Source organism: Diplotaxodon limnothrissa, linkage group LG4 (assembly GCF_057381915.1).
Source record: "Diplotaxodon limnothrissa isolate DT_005_m linkage group LG4, D_limnothrissa_male_GT1.1, whole genome shotgun sequence".
Lineage (NCBI taxonomy): Eukaryota > Metazoa > Chordata > Actinopteri > Cichliformes > Cichlidae > Diplotaxodon > Diplotaxodon limnothrissa.
The window spans coordinates 12,279,279-12,300,366 of NC_140599.1; the positions used below are offsets into that span (position 1 = coordinate 12,279,279).

At 40.9% G+C, this 21,088-nt stretch overlaps 1 protein-coding gene across 1 annotated transcript; it reads right to left on the bottom strand.

The window, feature by feature from the left end:
• Positions 1-1,725: 1,725 nt before the first annotated feature.
• On the bottom strand, positions 1,726-12,092 carry LOC146633380 (adenylosuccinate lyase-like). Its single transcript, XM_085351457.1, has 12 exons — positions 11,973-12,092; positions 10,203-10,406; positions 10,071-10,115; positions 9,685-9,764; positions 9,402-9,573; positions 9,257-9,303; positions 9,055-9,145; positions 8,074-8,143; positions 7,856-7,994; positions 2,684-2,864; positions 2,193-2,369; positions 1,726-2,048 (listed from the first exon to the last, which is right to left on the bottom strand). Exons 1-12 carry the CDS (start codon positions 12,090-12,092, stop codon positions 1,962-1,964), a joined length of 1,413 nt encoding a protein of 470 aa, XP_085207583.1. The 3' UTR covers positions 1,726-1,961.
• Positions 12,093-21,088: the final 8,996 nt, after the last annotated feature.

Here is a 21,088-nt window from a genome sequence, read left to right on the forward strand (position 1 = left end):
AAGCACACCATTGTTTTTCTTGTGACATTACCAATAAGTTTGATGTGTCACATGGCCCTCTTCCTATTGAAAAAACAAAAGCTGTATCCAAGATGGCCGACTTCTTAATGGTCACCATGGTCACCACCCATCTTGAGGAGTTTGCCCCCTCACATATACTAATGTGCCACAAACAGGACTTTAATATCACCAACCATTCCCATGTTATTACCGTGTATCCATATAAATGGCCCACGCTGTAGATACGAACGCATGCACTCTTTACAGAGCACCTTTTTTATTCATGTGAAAGTTCCAGATCTTTTTGGGATGATTTTCAGTACTGGTTAACCTCTAAAAATATTGACCGCCCTTCTATAACCTTTCAAGTAATTAAGTTTTTTATTTTCTGTTTGTAGGCAAAATCTAACAACTTATTTATAGTTGCAAAATTTTTCATTCATAAATGTCGCTTCTTGAAAATTACTCCGATTTTTGCTGGCTTTAAAAATGAAGTCCTTCTATTGAAGGTTTCATTAGACAAGTGTAACTTAAATAAAGCTCACACCTTACTTGAATTTTTGATGCTGCTTTATTTTATTTCTGACCTATAGTGTTCTTTTGTTCGATGGCTGCTTTGTTCTTAACCACCTATACGTGTACATATCTTTTCGATTAGTAAGATATGCGCTGTAATTGTTAGTTTGTACAATTATAGAAAAGCAAAACAAAAACACTTAGAACCAAATTTATTTTGAAGTTACGTGATTCCGGTTAGTGTGGAGGTCGCAATATGATGCTCCCAGTGGCTGCAGCCAGGTGCTCTTGTACTGGACTGCAAAAATAACACCTCAGTGTTATTTCGTGTAATTTTAATCCATTTTTGCCAACAAGTCAGCCTTTGATCTCGTAGACTTCTCTATGTGAAACGGCTCTGCTTCTTCTTTGTGGCCTCAGCACCAAGCTGACAAGCTCTCACAGCTGTTTATGGAGAGTCCATGAAATGATGCCGAGTGATGCCACAGCTCTGAGGTCGCTCCAAAAGATACTCTGGCACGTTATGAGAGCTTGGTCCACATTGCCAGCAAAAAGTCAAACTTGTTCAATCACCTGGTAATTATATTCACATTATTCATTCACTTTGTCCTTTTGAATTTTCTAGCTTATCACAGATTGTAGTTGAGCCAGTGGCTCCTTCACTTGTTTGTCCTGTATTTTCCTCAGTGATCAGTGTGTCAGATCTTTTGTTACTTCTCTGCCTTGTTAGGCAATAATGATACTTGAAAGGAATGTTGTGTATTTACAGTTCTGGAGGTCAGGCTCACTGAATTGGAGACCCAGCTCCACACCCTGGAAAATCCTTTCCAGACCCCTGCAGAGAAAGAGCTTTGCTACCATTAGCGCTGACCCAAGCATATAAGAATAATGAAAAATCTGTGCTTATCAGTTGCATTTATCTAATATTAAAAAACTCATGAAAAATGATTTTGATAAAATGCAACTCTGGAACTGCCGAGTGTTTCCTGACTTATACACCATTTCTTTTTACTGTGCGCTAACAGTCTATTAAGACCAGGGGACTTGATAGGGCTATTTAAAGGTCGCAGAATTTACTTCAGAATATTTGCAAAATGTGCCACTCAAAGTGTTCCCCATGTCAGTGGGAGTAATGCTGGTCTCATGGCCCGTCTGTGTAAACTTCAAAGATAAAAACAAAAAACACACAGTGGCTGCAGTGGACATTTTACTGTTTTTAATGCTCTCGCTTCATCTCATCTGTTATAACTTCTCTCCACCGCGGCTGGTTGACCAACAACAGTACAAGCAAGAGCGGCCCACACGCTGGTTGTACCACACACTTTGTGCGCTGCCTCCATCTGACAACAGAGCTCGCTCCAGGCAGACAGACGGTCAGTCCCTAGAGTGGAGTGGACAGCAAACTCTGCTCGACCATAAAACCAGCTTAAGACATCACTGATGTTTTAAAGCACAAGCTCAACCTTGACGTCCATATTGGCCTTATACGGCTCCAGTAGGGGGCGTACTTCTTCAGCCAGGAACGTTTTCACCTGAAGAAGAGGAGCAGGAACAAGAAAACAAACTATCATCAAGGGGGTCAACAGACACAGCTGCAGTAATAGGGGAGCTGCAGCTTGGCTGTAAACATTCATCTGTTGTCAGACTGAACAAAAATAAGGCTGTTCATGCTGTACCTGTTGTGGGGCACGCCCAATAAAGGTCTTGGGGTCCAGCAAAGCATCCAGCTGCCCTAGAATGGGTGCAAAGTAGGGGTCTCGCTGGATTCTGGCCAGCAGGTCATTGTCTCCACCTTCCTGTTTGACCACAGCTGCTGCCTCTTGGGAGAGAACACGGATTTTCTCGTGACACTCCTGAAGGAGACACAGGAAAAAACAGAAACATTAAGGTGGAGCTGACTTTAACAGCCATGTTGTTGGGTCTCCATGTCAGGTCTGGTTATTGGTAATCAGCTTCTTCATTTAAATGGTCAAAACACTGGTTACTAGTCAGTAAGATGAGCTCACTTCAGTCATCTGTTTTTCTGGTTACCACTGGCATCTTCTGCCCAGTAAACCATCTCTCCTGATCAAGCAAAAATGCATTCATCCAGTTATGTTCAAAACTATTATTAATGTGTCCATTCTGACTCACAGAGGAGAACTCCTCACAGGGTATTTTCTCCTACCTGTCTGTTGCCTCCTGCCTTCACTATCGCCATAATATTGTTCTCTGTGGCCATGAAGGGCAGCTCGTGGTGGATGTCTCTCTCAATGACTTTGGGGTAGACCACAAGACCCTCTGTGATGTTCTGCAGTGTGCTGAGGATGATGTCTGCTGTCAGGAAGGACTCGGGCAGGGAGATCCTCCTGCACAGGAGCAAGGCAGAGAAGAGAGGAAAGAAACCATCAGTAATCACAAGTAACAGCTTTTTACTCAACCACTGAATCCTGGGTAACAATGTGCAATGCATTGTAGGATGTGTAGTTCTTTAACCATTAAACGCAATTATGTACATCGTCTTTTACTCTTGCTTTCTTTTCCGTTTTCCCTTTATGGCCACAATTCCTCTCTTAGCTGTTTGACTTGGTTCAAGGCCTCAAACTCTCATGGATTTCCTTAAGTGTCAGTGGGAAAATGAAGGAGAAATCCCCTTTTAAAAACAGTGGGCAGTCACTGTGGCACTCCACGTGGGCTACTCACTCCTAATTGCAGGGTTCATATGCATTTTTCAGGGTCAAATTCAAACACTTTAAGCACTTTCTAGGTCCATTTTAAAGCGTTTCCAGTACATTACCAAAAAAATAAATAAATAAATAAATAAATAAATTAATGCATGTTTCACTTAGCACCACCTTAGGAAGACCATTTAATAACTAGAAAGTGAATTTTCTGAAGAAACTGCAGTATGAATGCTTGAATCTTAATGTATGCACTGAAATGAATTAATTGCTGAAGTTAAAAATGTTGAATGAGATGAAAAACAAAAAAGCTGAACTGCTAAAAGCTGACATCCACAGAGAAGTTGGAAAAGAGCTGAAAATGTTTAAAATGTAAATTAGATAAACCTAAGAAATGAGAAAAGACTATTTGGAGTCAGAAAACATCTGAATGAATATTAAAAGTTCCTATTCTTTGAATCACTGAATGACTAAAATGTGATCCCTCCACTTGGATCCACACAGTTTACAAGGTTTACATCTCTGAGCTTTGAAAGACACTGTGTTGGACAGAGAACAACATTGTCTATGTTTTGAGGGTAAAATGTGGCTGTAGAGCAAACACAGCAGCAGTTGAAAGAGAAGTGTTTAAGATGAATCTTGGCACAGTGAGACAGAGCTCGTTAGGCAGGCAGGTGTGAGCCCGGTTGCTATAGTGACTGCACCCAATGGCTCCATACACACGCACACAGACATGCGCCTCACTTTTGCTGCTTAAAATGAACAGAAAAGTCAGCCCCAAATGAATTGTTCCGAAATTAAAAAGTACAAGTCGTATTGACAAAATTCGTTCACCGTGAGTGGCAGCAATGTCTAGTCTACTGAATTCTCAGTTTTCATGCCTGTGGAGTTTATTATATGGACGTGGTGACAGTGTAAAGACGGCCTGTACTTCTGGTTTTCAGACAAACTTTCTGAGCCTTTTAACATTAGAGTCTATGGACTTGGAGGGAGGAGGCTGTGCATTGGTGACATTTATGAAAGAACCATAACACCTATTACAATAACACATTGGGTGAAAGGACAGCGATGGCCACGTTTTAAGGGTAAAATTATACCTGTAGAGCAAACGCTGTGGACACAGCAGCAGTTTTAAAAAAGATTTTAAGATTAATTTTTTTGCTCCTCTCACTCTAGCAGTTGAGCTGCCTCACTCTAGCCCCAACATTCCGTCCCATACACACCCATTATAAACTCTGAAACGGGTGAAAAAACATCATGAAACTTAAACTGGAACTGAAGTCAAAGTATAATAGATATTGAAAAGATAAATACAAGTTGAATAGTTCAATGTCTTGGCTTCGTTTTAAAGTTTGAATGGTGGCTCTTTGTCAACTATGTGGAAGTAGGAGAATTTGAAGGGTCTCCCCATTGAAATACATGGGAAATTTTTGTTGAAAAAAGTTGAATAAAATTAAAAATATAAATGTTTAAAAAAAAAAAAAAAAAAAAGAGAGAATAGAAGCAGTCATGTCCAAAAGAAGTGCAAATGTGAACAAATCGACTTGTTAGAGATATTCATTTCCACTTTAAGAAAAGAAAAAAAAAAAACCAAACCCCCCCCCCCACCAAACACCACAATAATACAGAGCAAGGCCAAATTAATAGGTCTTCTCATCAGATATTGACATTTGTCTCTCACACACACACACACACACACACACTATTTTAACTAGTTAAGCACTCACGCCCCCCAAAACGAGGGCAAAAGGGAGGAGATCGCGTTTAATCGGTTAACACGAGGAGGGATAAGACAATATAAATGCTGACATGAGTAGTGTCCACAGAAACCTGAATTTCAGACCATTTTCTAAAACCACCAAACAAAGTGAAGACACCAAACCGTTAAAAGAGCAGTTACCTCACCATGAATCTGTGGACAGGTAATATCCATATTGATATATGATTTTCTGGGGTTGAATGTGAACCAAAGCATATTTTCAAAGGTGTTAAATGCTTTAAAATACTTTAATTAGGTGTGAGATATAAAAAAAAAATTTTTTTAAAAATCATTTTTTTCTATGTTTGAGTCACAGTAACTTATAACATAGTATCATCTGCAGTAATATTTACACCTCTGATGACATCTCACAAGTGTTAGCTTTATTTTGATAGCAAGATTGCATACACAGTTTGTAACTGTGGAGAAATACTCCATTTATTTTAGTCATTTCATTTTCAAGCAGAAAGCTCAGAAAACCCCTGGAGGCCTAACAGGTTAAAGTGAATTCCCAATAAAACTGTAAGTTGTTTAACTACACTGTTGTCTGTATTATTGTTAAAGTCCTAAATGATTATCTTTAAAGTGTTTGTGCTAATAACTAGAGATGGACCGATCCGATATTACGTATCGGTCCGATACTGACCTAAATTACTGGATCGGATATCGGAGAAAAATTAAAAAAATGTAATCCGATCCATTAAATATCAGGAAAGCACCTCACAAAACTTGCAACACGCCGTAACTCACCTCAGAACGTTAGCACGTCGGAGCAGTATGCATCACGTGATAGAGCGGCTGTGGCATGCGGGACCTGTGGTGGTCTGGATAGCATGTGGAGCTTCGCTAGCAACCCGGCATTTCATCTCCGACAAAGTTATCCCGAGAGAAGTAAAGCAAGTGTGTAAGTCCATCTCTGAATGTTTGTAAAGCATTCCTGCGTTAAGCTTAACTAGCGACTGCCTCTTCTTGCTGCTATCATGAAACTGCTTAATGATCAGCTGATCGGCTTTTCTGTCGCAACTCCGTCTCCATTCTTTGTTTTTGGCCCACTTTGCACCAGAAAGAGGAAACCAGCGGCTGAACAACAGCAGCTCGTTTAAGCTTGATAAGCTGTTGTTAGAATTTATTTAATATTACTTTCTACACCAGGATCCTTTTCTACGTAGCTCTCATTTAAAATGTCTGGCTGTTATTAAACAATTATCTGAATCTTACACCCAAAGTTTTTGGGTGTTACATACATACATACCCTAGTAAGCTATAGTACATTTTCCTTTGGGAAGGTACCATCTGTGCAGTCTGCAATTTTGGTGAAGAAAGATGTTGAATCTATTTAATATTTCTTGAAAAATAATTGATTTCTGTGAAAAAAAAATTTCCACACTGCATCAAATTAAGGTTCATTACGTCGATTAAGCATCATGAGGTGGAGCGTGAGGGGTGGTTCCCTATTTTTTATTTATTTTTGTTGTTGCTGGGAGTTGGAACCCTATTAGTTAGGTTGCTTAATATTTACGCTAAGTACTCTTTAAAATACCAGAATAGGGAGGATGGTGTAGGTTTAAGTTTATTAGATTGATCAGTATTGCTGAACTATGAAATATTTTTTTTTTGCATACAGGTATAACAGAATAGCTTTAGTGTAGTTGTTGTTTTAAACTTGAGTATGAACTTATACAAAATGCAGCAAGATATTTAAAAAAAAAACAGTTTTGTTGATTAAAAAAAAAAAAACACTATATCGGATTCATATCGGTATCGGCAGATATCCAAATTTATGATATCGGTATCGGACATAAAAAAGTGGTATCATGCCATCTCTACTAATAACATGCACAGTAAGACAGTCATGGAGAACAGCACTGACTGGGAGACGCTTTGAACATAATGAATTGTTCATCTCCCTTTAATAAACAGGCAGCCATAAAGTATGAAATATTCATATATTAAAACATATTTGTCTGTTGTCTCAGTGGCTGATAGTGCCCCACAGACCTCAGTCTGAGCTTGAAGCCATTTATCATTTTTAAGTTGTTTAATGTGTAGGTGTTCACAATAAACCGATTAAATGAAAGCCAGGGAACTTCAGTAGCACAAAAAAGTGGCCATTCTTTGTGCCCATATGGATCAGTGCCTCTTATTACCATTATTTCCTTAAGCTGGCTAGTTAAGTATCAGGCTAATGTTTAAAGCTTTCACTTGAGTGAAGAAACTCACATTACTGCTACTGCCAAGTAATGTTAGCTAAGTTTACAGCATATTCCATAAATCACAATGCCATAACTAACTACTGTAATAGCACTGCCATACTGCATTACACTCAATGCATTTCAATCATTTCTCCAGAAAATTTGATAGCTAGCAAAATGATAATAGTTTTAAAAATTAGCATGCGTCATGTATACATTCTTGAAAATTATTTACTAGGACTCTCCTGTCATGTGTCTCAAGAGCGCAAACTCCGCCATTGTCGTTTTCCATCAAACGATCATTAAAACACCAACATGTTAGTGCACTCATCCCTGACTGTGCGGGGCGGAGTCAGACATTAGAAACGGACTGACATGCAGAGGTGCACGGCAGCCCGGGCGGAGAAATGTTGCTTTTACACTTTGCAACTCATTTAATTTCTCTATCTGATAAGAAAACTATTCAGAGTTATTTGTGGTGAGTGAAATACAGTTTCAAGAACGTTTAAGCTCCACATCTGAAGTTCAAGCACTTTTCAAACCTTGAAAAGACAATATTAAAATTCAAGCATTTAAGGATTTCAAGCACCCGTACAAACCCTGTAATTGGGAATCATTGTTCACTACTATTTATTGTACGCTTCCACACTGATGTGATATCTACTTCACAGAGGAGAACTGCATCATACCAAATTCACAGCAGTGTAAGTGTGTCTGTGTTGGCTGACCTGTTGGCGCTGTCATCCAGTGTCCTCTCCAGCCACTGGCCCGAGGCAGTCTGCAGGGGGTCGGCCATCAATGCAATCAGATGTTGGGCCAAGCTACAGGAGCGTTCTGCATGCATCTTGTAGGGCATAGCACTGGAACCTGGAAGAGGAGCGGGCAAAGCTTTAGGCTGAGGCACAGTTTAACAGGTGAAAAAGTGCTTTTGAATGAGCGAACGTACCAATCTGCTCCTTCTCAAAAGGTTCCTCGATCTCTTTTAGGTTGGCCAGCAGGCAGATGTCTGTGCAGATCTACAGCAGATGACAGCAAAAAGTTTAGACTCAGGTAGGGCTGCACGATTTTGCATAAAATTATAATCACGATTTTTTGGCTTGGAATTGAGATCACGATTCTCTCACAATTTTCTTTTCCAGTATAAATATTTATTGCACTTTTTAACTGCACATCAACTTCATAACAGTTGAGACTGAACATAAAAACAATAAATAAACAAAACAACAAATGTCTCACGTTTTGTTGTTGCTGCAAACTGTTGTACTGCTTGAAATTCCGTCTCCACCGTTGCTCGACGCTGCGTGTATAGAGCAGGTAGTGCAACAATAGAAAAATAGTTGCGGGACGGCACTGTGTAGCGTTTGTCTAGGGTGTTGATCATTTTCCTAAATCCCTCGTTTTGCACAGTGTTGATGGGAGCCATATCTTTGGTCAGGTGATAAGTGATAGCCTCCGTAATTTCTTTGTGCCTGCGGGAGTTCGATGTGTATAGGGAAGCGCTGTATAAGGTTCTCGCTATTGATGTTTGGGTGGTTGACCGGGACGGATTTTCTCCTGTCACTTTCTCGTCATCCCTGACGTGCACTCCGCTGTTTTTTTCCCTGCTAATTTTAGCATCACACGGCACAGCTTCTGTATCTGTGGTTTAAGGCTCCGCCCTTGTCATTTGTTGAGCAGGAAGAGTGAGCGCTTGTTTTCATGCAGATTACGTCCCGGATCAAAATGCGATACAATCGTCGTCGTCTTTTTTTTTTCCTTTTTAAATCGTTGTCATTTGGAAATGAGATCGCACATAAGTATGAATCAAGATCGCGATTTTCTAACGATTAATCGTGCAGCCCTAGACTCAGTTACATCAGCTTTTTGAAAAGCTTGAGCTCAAGGCCCAAGTTTCTTTAACCACCACTAAATGGAGACATTTCCTCACCTTGTGCACAGAAGCTCCCAACCTAGTGAGGGTGGACAGGCAGTCTACGTCCACTTTGCGACTGTACGTCTGTCCAGTCACCAGGTAGGCTCTGGATAAGAATGGAACAAATGAGTTATAGCCTGTGTTTCAAACTGTTCCTACTTGGACCATGTTATAAAAACATGTCAGTCAACATTGGAGACAGGAGTTTGATACTCACTTCTTAAAGCCAGCCATCTCTGTCACCATCTTGTCAAGCTCTTCCACCTGGGGGCACAAAAGGAAAACTGATATTAAAAAGTCATCACAATACGGTGCTGTGGGACTTCAGAAATCACCCACGTGGTTCTTATGGTTGTTTATACCTTGTCATGGTCCCCTTGAAAGAGCTGCAGGAAGCTGGCCTGGGTGCCTGTGGTCCCCTTGACTCCACGGAAACGAAGATCATCGCGGGCTCGCTCCAGGTTCCTCACATCCATCACCAAATCCTGCAGCCACATACACGCTCGCTTCCCCACTGTGGTCAACTGGGCAGGCCTGTACAGAGAGCAGGAGAGGGGCACAGTGGGTGTGTTTGACATCAAAGTTAGACAGCTCCATCAGTCTGATGAAGGCCTATGAAAACACTGCAGCTGCAGTCGGACTCACTGGAAGTGTGTAAAGCCGAGCGTGGGGAGGTCGGCGTATTCCTCTGCAAAGTTTGCCAGCCGGTCGATGACTCTGGCCAGCTGCAGGAAAAACAAGCCTTTAATGATCAAATCAGGGTGTCAAACTTATTTTACATCGTGGGCTACAAACAGCCAGCTTTGATTTTTAGCTCCCAGAAGCAGTGAAGATGCATAATAAATGTGACCAACATGTTGGATAGCCTGTCCTGTAATCTTTAAATATATTTTTTCATGAATTCAATGAAAATGTCCTGTTAGTTTTTTTTTAATGGACTCACTGTAAAAACAAAAAACTAGCCGACAAGCTTGTTTGATATTAATTTGCACTGTTTTCATAGAATTTCTGGACAAACAGGTGAGTCTCACCTTAGGCAAGAGGATGTTGAAGCCATCACGCAAGGCAATGAGATCCTGAAGAAGAGAAATGACAAACATGAGAAGCTTTAAAGAGTCAAAACTCATCACTGCTGGGTTTATTTATGCAATAGTCATACTTACAGTATTGTCTCCCACATAGCATGACGTAGCTCCGAGGTGGATGATGGGAGCAGCTGTGGGGCAGCAGTGTGCAAAGGTGTGGACGTGCGCCATGACATCGTGCCTCAGCTTTCGCTCTTCTTCAGCCGCCATGGCAAAGTCAATGTCCTCTGCATGGCTCTCCATCTCTGCAATCTGAGCATCAGTGATGGGCAGACCCAGAGCCTGAGGAGGAGAACATTGAACACAGAGACATGATGACAAACAGGAAGAGTTCCTACAAGCAACTCGTAAAGTTTAGAGCTGGCAAAACAAAAGTGCTTGTAGTTACAGAATGAATTCTGAACCATTTCCTGCAGGGTTTCATTCATTTTCAGAGTTTACTTATAAGCTGCTTACAACTTTTTATGTGGAGCTTTTTGACTCTTGATAATACAGCTCTTTACTTTTAAGATATTTATCAACAGTTACAAATGCAAATACGTTTTTATGTAAATACATGTTTTATTATAAATACACATATTTGCAGTATTGGCTCTTCTGTTGATGGAAAGGATGTTTGGGTAAAAGTCAGTGACTTGCATTGCTAAGCTGATAGCAAACAGCCTGCTGTTCATTAGTCAGTAGTCTGTCTATTAGCATCTCTTTTCTCCAGTTTTGATCATCATGTGCTGTCCTCATGAGGCGGCACAGGCGCTCAATATGCTGATTAGACTGGACTGTATTCTGTTGGGACACCGTAGTCACGTGATTCCTACAGCAGTACAGAAAGGTTCCAGATAATCAAGTACCTCGCGCCAGTCAAAGGGGTCATAGGTCAGACTGGTCAAATAAAACCTCAGTAGAAAAGAGAGCACAAACACAACAGCATTTAGCCAGAGTAACTGTTACCAATTTTCCCACTTGAAGAGCTTTTCGTTCACAGGAACATTCGCTGTCGAGAGAGCAGCAGCTGTTCAAATGATTCAGAACATGTACGCATGCGTGTCGAAGCTCACGTGGCTCTGCGATAGAAAATACGAACTGCAGATTTTCAATTTTAGAATCTCATAATAATGTTGACGGGTATTTTTGAAAACAGATTTTCCGTTTTCAAAAAAGTAATCCCGTCCACACGTAAACGCAAAAATGAAGGAAAACGCTGCTAGGAACATGCCAAAGCAACAGTTGGCGATATATTCCTACCGTGTAGAAATGTTGGCCAATCAGAAGTCTAGAAGTAAACAAAGATGGGGCATAGAAGCAGAACCGAGTCCTATGTGTAGAGGGGCAGTAACTGTGTATATTTAAGCATTTAGACACTGCAGAGAGTACAATTAACAGTATTGTAGAAATTCATTTCACCAAAATAACGTGGCGCACAGTGTGACGTCAAAAATGGCGCACACTTTGATGTTGCATTTTCTCCCGTTTTCTTCATCCACACCTAAATGCAAAAACTGAGTTTTTGAAAATATCCACCCTGGCAGGCGTTTAAAAAAAAAAAAAAAAATCTCCGTTTTCAATGACCGAAAACGCCGTTTACGTGTGGACAAAAGGTGCAAACGCATAGAAAAATCTGCATTTTCAAAAATACCCGGGTACGTGTGGACACAGCCAAATGTTCATTTAAAATATGACCTATGACCTCCAGACAAAGACGGTAACAGTCTGCTCAGTCAGCACCGGGTAGCATCCACACGACTCGTAAGACCTCCTTATAACTATGTTTAGAGCAGGAAACTTGATAGGGCTCTGTAAAGGTCGCGGACTTCTTTCATAAGCTTGTATCAGCAGATCATTATATCAAACCTTTTCCGCTTTGGCGAGGAAAATCCACAGCTTCCTCCAGGTGATGAACTTCTTTTTGTCGCTGAAGTTGTAGTGCATTTCTTCGCTGGCGTAGCTGGACAGCTCTCCGGCTCCGGCCATGGTTGCTAGAAAAGTGAACACTGCGGGGTAGCGACAGGATCTTAAGTAGTGATGTGCGGATCGATCCTGAAATATCGATTCCTCCGATACCAATCATTTATGTTCTGGAATCAATTCTCACATTAAAATATCGATATTTTAGTAATTTACAGTAAATTTGTAGTTTATCATTAACAGGAACACAGTGGAAAGAAACTATAACATTCGGATTGTCTACATTCAAAGGAACTACTTTCTCTTCCGCCTTTCATAGTCATGTGCGAAATACGGCTGTATAAATGCACATCACTAGCGCGCACTCACAACAATGGTAAATCTAGTGTTAAGGGTAAGATCTCCCATTTGTTTAATTTCAGATTTAACCCCAGGGGCGATTCTAGGATCAGAGCTTTGGGGGTGCTGAGCACCCAGAGAGCTGCCCATCCAGGCAAGGTAAACTTTACTCGTCATGATGAGACTTCTTTCCTGTCTCTGTTAGTCCCTGCATCCTTAAATGTCTCCCGTTCTCCCGAGTTCCCTCTGACTGTCTCCTTGGTGCATTTAAACCCCTGTTCCTCCCTGTCCTCATCGTCTGTTGTCTTCATCTCCATTATCAGTCATCATAATTTTACCCTCTCTGTGCAAGTCTGCAAATTTCTTTATTAAATCATAAGATTCTTAAATTCATCAAGTCTCTCTGTGCCTGGGTCCTCGTCACAAAACATGGCATCACTGTTTTTTACATTTTAACACAATTTAATCCCCACATTTGGGAAAGAAAAGCAAAACACTTTTTTTGAAAAGTCTGTAACAAAACCATCAAATCTGATAAAGGTTATTTAAATGCTGCTAAAGACTACTACTGCAAAAGAAGAATGGATTGGAATTTTAAAAAAATACATATCCCAACCTTAATTATTGTGGGAGAATAATGAATGATGCTCATAGTGAGTAAAAAGTAAACAGAGTGCATTTTTTGGACAGAGATTCACTTTTAAAGTGAATGTATAATATAATGCAGATACATAAAAAATACACTCCAAAAATAGAAGAGTCCTTGAAATGTACAAAATATTATTAAAAAATTAGAAAAATTGAGACACCTTGGCCTATGGTACAATGTATACAATGTATGAAAAGATCTTTACTGCAGATACGACTATGGCTCTCCAGATTTTTTTCTTTTATTTTAACCTATGTCGCCTCACCTTGAGGTTGGCAAATCTATCACATTTTGGTGGTCAAGTCTCTCAAGCATCTCTTTCTCAACTGACATCACAGCCAGGTGCTGGAGTCTGCTTTGACCCATGGTCCTTCTCAGCCAGGTATGGAGCTGACTCAAGACACTAAATGACCTCTCACAGCTACAGCTGCTAACTGGTTTTGTTAGGGCAACCTGAATAACAGTTTTCAGTGTGGGGAAGATCTGATTATCCAGAAGATTGTACAATGTTAGCATATCTGGAATGGCACCAGCCTCACTCTTGAGCTTCAAAAGGTTTTTGGCAACCGTGACTTCCTCTGACTGAAGCTCAATATGGTAATGCAGTGCCAGGGCTGACAACCCAGTTTGTTTTGCAGATTCTGTATAGCAGCTTTAATATAGGGAGAACACAACTTCCAGATTGCATGAGTAAAATTAGTTGTTGTTTTTTTTCTTTGCCAGTTTAACAGTTTCTGTTTTGCCTGTTAGTACTCCCTGTCTGTTTTCTTACCTGGTTTTTCCTGACCTTGTACATTCCCCTCTTTCCTCTCTCTTTCTTTGGACTGACAATCATACACAAATAGATTGTATTCAATTGGATTAGAAAATACTATTAAGATCACTAATAAAAAAGTCCTCTCTCAGTGTACTTTCAACCAAAAGGCAAATAACCAAACCACATGTACATCTAATAAAGGATATAAATATTGAATCAACATTATCCTTTATTCACGAATCATTTGATCTTACACTTTTACCTAAATGTGGCTCCTTTTTTTTTGAAAAAACTTCCTCATATCCATTATGAATCTGGGTGTCTCTCTGTACACACACACACACACACACACACCAGGAGTTATAAGGTTAATGGGCCACCAGCCAGTTAGCAGTTAGTACCTTGGGTTCAATATCGGCACATACACATAGGACAAATTAACCAGTTTCTCTCATTCCATTTCAAACAGGACAGTGGTAACAACAGCAGGCTACAGACAGTGTTAAGTTTCAGACTTTAAATAGGCTATATACATTTCAATGGGAGCAACAGGACGGTCAAATGTCGCTGATTTCACTACAGAGCAGGACGGATTGTAGGGTAGCAAACATAGTCGTTTTCAACACAGCAGGTTACCTGGGTGTAATGTTTTTCAGCTAAAAAGAAACATGGCCTGACTCCTACCTAACTATATAAAGAGTAACTGAAGGTTAAATGCAGTTAATATGTCCTGTGTTAAGGCAGGTGCTTCCACCTCCGCTTCGCTGCGTCTCAGCCACCATCTCTCTGGCAGCAACGGTGCTAGAGCCAGAGCAGGGGAGAGCCGAGCTGGAACAAACCATTTTGGGAGGGAGGAGGGGTTATCTAAACTTTTGTTGTTAAAATGTTGCATCTCAATTATGTACTGTATGCTTTTTATAATTTTAGTAGTGTGTCCCACAAACAGCAAATATTGTCAAAAAAAGTAAGAAATCTTTGGGGGTGCTTTGATTCCCAAATCCAAATCCTTTACCCAGGATAGATATCTTGCCAAACTCAGCATTTTTAATCAGTATGGAAAGCATTTCTGTTGCTGCAATAAACAGCAATGGCGAGATTGGACATATTTATGATTGATGGCCTCAGCCTAGACCTTTTGACCCTACCAGAAATACTCCGGAAGTGTCTAGTCGTTTTCAGATGTGTGTAATATGTTCCATAAGCATGAGGGGAGGGGTATGGTTCCTGGGGGGATCAGAGAGGGAGGGGTTCCTGAGGCATGGGGGTGACGCAGCAGATTTCTGTTGAGTCAGTGCTGTATAGAGAGACAGAGCAGCAGTTAGTTTTCCACAGACAGCAGTCAGAATTCTGTTTCATTATTATGACAATGTGATCTTTTTTTCCACAGTAAATAACTATTTCTTTTTTCAATAGTGGCTTTATTTTGCTTTCTTATATTACAGACCCAATAAAAACCTTTAAGATTATCTGACTAGTAACGGATTGCATTCATATAGCGCTTGGTGGAGGCAGGCTACATCCTTGTATGTGTACAAAAAAGAAGCGCCGCGCACATTGTCACGGACCCGGCTCTGGAGGACTCGGGGGTCCGTGAGCAGTTTTGACCGTTGTTGTTGTTGTTATTAGTATTATTATTATTTGGTGATGTGTGTGTTTTTCTGCACAATGCTGTGTTAGTCTGTGTCCCTGTATAGGCAGGGTGTGGGTGTGTACGTGTGTATGTCTGCGGGTGAGGCTGGAGGATGGAGCACAGCCACCTGCAGGCCTGATGGGTGTGGCCCTGCGGGAGGACTGGCCACACCTGAAGTTCCTGCCACACCTGTTGGTGATCAGGCTCGTCGGGGGAGCTACTTAGGAGAGTGTTGGAGCTCCCACCGCCGCGGGATCATTGAGTTATCGTACCAAGTTAGTGTGTCAGCATATGTCAGTGCTGTATACCCGCCGAGGGTTAGTGTTGACGGCTGCTTCTACGGTTTCCCTGCAGGAGGAAGAGTGGTCCAGAAAGGCAGCACGCACGGGGTGTGCGGAAACACAACAGCGGGGAGCACGAGCACAGACGGAAGCACGCACACGGGGTTCAAGGGAGCAACGGGGAGTTATTGTGTTTACAGCTTTTCACTGTAAATAAAGAGCACTGTTTGCATCGCAGATTCTGCGTTTTGGGTCCTCCTTTCCCCACATCCCCACCGTCTGCCAGCCAGACCGTGACACACATATTCAGAAATCAGCCCCGAATGATTTTATTAAAACACCCTCGGATGAGGTAATTTTGGTTTTGTGTGCTTTTACAATAGCGGATTTATTTTGCTTTCTTATATTACAGACGCAATAAAAAACCTTTAAGATTATCCGACTAATAACGGATTGCATTTATATAGCGCTTGGTGGAGGCAAGCTACATCCTTGTATGTGTTTAAAAAAATAATATCCCTTAGTGAAAAGAGCACCGCGCACATATTCAGAACTCGGTCCTACTTAAACCATTAAAACACCCCGGTGAGGTATTTTGGTTTTGTGCAGCCACTCCTTCTCAGACCAAAGTAAAGAGTTTTTCTTCAGTTTTTGAGCTACTTTTCCAACAGGTTTTCTCAGTAGCAGAAAACTGTCGACAGACAGAAACTCTAAAAGAAAACGGTCTTGTACATCGAGGAGGAGTCAACAACCCCTCTAATCGTTATTAGTATCTTTTTCCTTTCTTTTCTTTTTTTTTTGCCTGTCCCGTTTGGCTCTTTTGCCATCAGAATTATTGTCTAAAGGCAAAGAAAGATGCCCAACGGATTTACTTTACCAAATTGACCATCCCAGCCTTGCTGTAATGGTGTATTTGTTTCACCTTTTATTGTTTATTTTATTTATTTTTCATTTTCACTTGCTAGATACGGGACAGACTTGAATGAGGAAAAGAAAAGGGAGAAAGGAAGAGGGGGAAAAAACAGTGGAGAAGAGGGACAGGGATAAAGGGCAAAAAAACAAAAACCAACTAAATAAGCAGACAACAAAAATACATATATCAATCACCTGGATCACCTGTTGAGAAAGAAAAAAGAAAACAAGCAGAAGAAAACGAGAGCAATACAATAAACAACATCACGAATATAACATGGGAAAATAACAGTAAATACTAAATATTAAACATTATTGTGCAGCACGTAAAATCGACAGCGCATGGGCTTTGGGGTAGGAGCCAAAAAGGGTGTGTGAGCACCCGTGTGTACACCTGTGAGCATGGATGCGCTTGTTTTTAAAAGGCTCCTTCATGTAATGATCTGCTAGAGCAGGGGTGTCAAACTCAAATACCGGGTTTTGCAAATACACAGTGGGCCAAAATTCAAAACTAGATCAAAGTCGCGGGCTAACATTAATATTTATTGAAAAAAAATCTTCCTCCAAATATAACAAGGAATCTTTTCTTATGGACTCAAACAAGTTTTGCTGAAAAACTGAATATGGAACAAGCAAAGCTTAATACTAAACAATATATATAACTTATATAAACGTATAACTTAATATTGCACACATGCAAAATCAAAATTCCAATTAAATAACACATCAGTGGAATTCATTTCTTAAATAAAAAATGTATATGCATATGTATATATGTATATATCATTTTATCATTTATCAAATTTTATCATATTCTCCCACCTGTCCTGAAAGCTCCTGTTTTCTGCATTTCTTTTTTCCCTTTTGGGATAGGTAGCATGGCAGTATTTGCATGGTTGCTATGACTATGGTCAACAGAGGAGAGGGTGCTAATGGGTCCTGTCATGACTGACGCACCACAACAACAACAGTTTTCTGGGAATTGTAGTATTAGCAGTACATGCACTGTATAATACTGGCAGGCCAGCTCTAATAGTAATTTTGTATGGCTTCGCGGGCCAAATGTAATTAGGCTGCGGGCCAAATTTGGCCCGCGGGCCAGAGTTTGACACCTGTGTGCTAGAGGGTGTGGGGGAGCCACAGCCCCGTCCCCCAGGGCATGAAGCAAGTATGGATTGGTATCGGAGGAATCGATATTTCAGAATCGATCCGCACATCACTACTTCTTTCCCCCCGCCCCGCTCCTTCTTCCTCTTCCTCTGAGTAGTTGTACCAACTTACAGTTGTATTGGGGAGGGGCCAAGATGGTGACCGAGGTAGACGCTCTTCTCCGTGGCTAAGCAGGATTTTGCAGTTTTACTTCCCTTTCAGCCGTCGTTTTTTTCTCTGAATCACAAGTGAGTTATCCTACTGATCTTATTCAGTACACGTATGCGGCACTTCTAACTAATGGCTTCCTGAACCATACTTCAAAGAACTTTTTCGCGACCCTAGCCTCTTTGCAAAGCGATAGCTCAGCTAACAGCAGGAAAGCTTTGTTACCTCAGCGAGGTTTCCAACAACTCAGGGTAGCAAAAGGAAGGAAAAAGAAACACCCATGAAATTTAAAAGTCTAACCAAAGGAGCAACCAAGGAAATGGAGAGAAACACGGGTGTAGCTGGCTCCAAAACCAGCCCCAAGAATGCCGTGACTGCCGAACATGACTACAACCGCAGCAAAAGTCCTGAACTGATGCCACTGACTGACAGGAGTTATTACTCTGAAGAACAAATTTAATGGGAACGTTATGCACTCTGAAATGGACTCAGAAGGACACTATGATAGTCAACATTGATGGTACACTTCTTCTTCTTGCCAGTGTGTATGGTTTTAATTCTAAGTCTCATAATGACTTGTTATTGGATGCCCTTGAAACACGCTTTTTGTTCTGGTTATCCAAATATCCTAATCTCCTGTTATTAGTTGGAGGCGATTTTAACATTGCTCCAGATCCTTCACTAGACAGATGGCCACCTAGCTCAAATAACTCTCTGTCCTGTTGTTTAAATACATTTATGCAAAAATTTCATTTAATAGACATTTGGAGAATTAAAAACCCTAAAGGCAGACTATTTACATGGAGTAACAAATCCAACTCTTCTAAATCCCGTATTGACTTCTGGTTAATATCTGATTGCTTAAATAGGAATAATGTTATATCCAATATAATGCCAACTCCACTCACGGACCACAAAGCGGTATCACTGAGCTGCTACTGGAAACTTAATAATTCCCTTCTAAAACATGAAAAAGTGATTGAAGATATTTTGTCATTAATCAAACGTTTCTGGGATAAAGCCCTAACCAGTCATCTCTGCTGTCAAAATTGGGAAGTCTTTAAATTTGAAGCCGGTAAATATTTAAGAGAGCATGGCTCATCTGCAGCAAAACAAAGAAAAAATGAAGAAATTAATGTAATTCCTAGGATATCTGCTCTCACTCAGATCCCACCAGAAAACCTATCTGAAGAAGATAAAACTGACTTAGCTTTGCAACAGAGTAAGTTAAATGATATCTATAAACTGAAAGCAGAGGGAGCCTTTGTGAGATCAAGGAGAAGAGGATTAGAAGAAGGTGAACAACACTCATCCTACTTTGTTAAATTAGAGAAATCTCATTCTAAACTTAGTTCTGTTCGGAGACTTAATATTGACGGTATTATAACTGATGACCCCCGAAAAGTCTCCACCTATTGCTCCAATTTTTATAAAGATTTATACAAGTCAGAGTTTGATGAGAGTGCTGGTCTGAACTTTATGGAACAAATCCCTGATGTGCGAACAGTAACAGAAGATCAGTTGAGTTTCTGTGATAGGCCGATATCTATTGGTGAAGTGCTGCCCGCTATTCAACGTCTTAAACTTAATAAATCCCCAGGAACCGATGGCTTAACCTCTGAATTTTACATTGCTTTTGCAGATCAACTGGCTCCATTTCTTCTTATGTATACATTGAAAGTCTTATAAATCAGTCTCTTCCCCCCACTTTATCACAAGGTCTGTTAACCCTAATCCCAAAGCCAAAGAAAGATCCCACTTATATTGACAATTGGAGGCCAATTTGCCTCCTTAATAATGATTATAAGATCCTAGCTCAGATCTTTGCCAAAAGACTGAAAGCTGTTTTGAATGATATTATTGATGAAACTTTCTTTATGGCTAACAGACACATATCCAACAACATTAGACTTGTTTTTGACCTAATTGATTATGCAGATTTGTGTAGGGATGATAGCTTTATCTTATTTGTAGATTTCTGCAAAGCGTTTGATACCAGTGGCGGTCCTAGCCTGTTTGGCGCCCTGGGCAAACACTCCCTCTGATTCTCATTGTTTCAGGATGACCTGCCATTATCCAATGACACATCTGCTTACCTGTATCTTTTGCTCGTTTCTTCTCCTCTTCTTTTCTCTTTTTTCTAAACTGAGCACCTGATGGCTTTGAACTTTTCTTGTCCATCTTCCATTGGTTTTAATTTTGCACTCCAGTATGAACACCCATCCCCCAACCCGAGGGTCACCACAACATAACCTAACAGACCTAGACCTTAGTTCACAGATTTGCTTTGTCTAGGGTTTATTTCTGGGGTTTTGTACAACCCAGGGTTCAAATCATGAATCCATAATGGACTTGGATTTACAACATTATGAATGAAATGTGCTCTATTTGGAAGAACCGAGGGCTCTCGCGCTCACTTTTCGCATATAGAATTTTGAAAAAACATCGGTGCAAATTATAAGCCTGCATCATAATGTCTGGTGTTTTCATGTTTGTTGGTTTGTTTTAATTTTGTTTTATTTTGCGAGTTGGTTATTAGATGCTGCTCCAGCCAGCCGGAGAATCCCCCGCCGCCCTGCCCTCTCCTCCCTGTGCAGCAAGCAGCAGGCGCACCTCGCAAACGGAGGGCGCCCTTACTCCCAGCAAATGGGCAATGGAAACCCAATCGGTGCCTACAACATTCCCAATATGCGCTGGCATGATGTCGGGGCAGCATAAGTACGAGTAATTTTTTTTATTTATTTATTTTTTGCCGATGCCCGTGATACCGCCCCCCCACCATGATGCCGCCCCAGGAAACCGCCCGTGTCGCGCGTATCAAAAACCGCTACTTGTCCTGAATATCACGGCACAAGCAGGATTCACTGCACTGTTAATGTTAGCTTTGTTATATTGCTGCCTCTGTTCGGTGGTGTCGAGCCAAACGGACTTTAACGTGTGTTTGAACGAGCTGGCGGTTCACTCGTGAAGCTGAAAGAAAGATGCTTTAATCACAGGAGTCACACATGTGTCCACTGTACCATCTGGGAACTCTTCTTGTTTAGCACTCGTAATAACACAAACACTAAATCCTCCTTCTCTCGTGCTGTTTTGTAGCAGTGTACACCTGAGACTGTCACCTGTCTGTCTGTCCTGCACTCTCTCTCTTTGTCTTTCTTTCTGATTGTGTAATAAAAG

Coding starts and splice junctions, on each gene's coding strand:
- LOC146633380 (XM_085351457.1), bottom strand. CDS start 12,092: ATGGCCGGAGCCGGAGAGCTGTCCAGCTACGCCAGCGAAGAAATGCAC. Junction 10,407..11,972: donor TCCTCGCCAAAGCGGAAAAG/GTTTGATATAAT, acceptor TCTCCTCCTCAG/GCTCTGGGTCTGCCCATCAC. Junction 9,304..9,401: donor TTCAAGGGGACCATGACAAG/GTATAAACAACC, acceptor TTGTGCCCCCAG/GTGGAAGAGCTTGACAAGAT.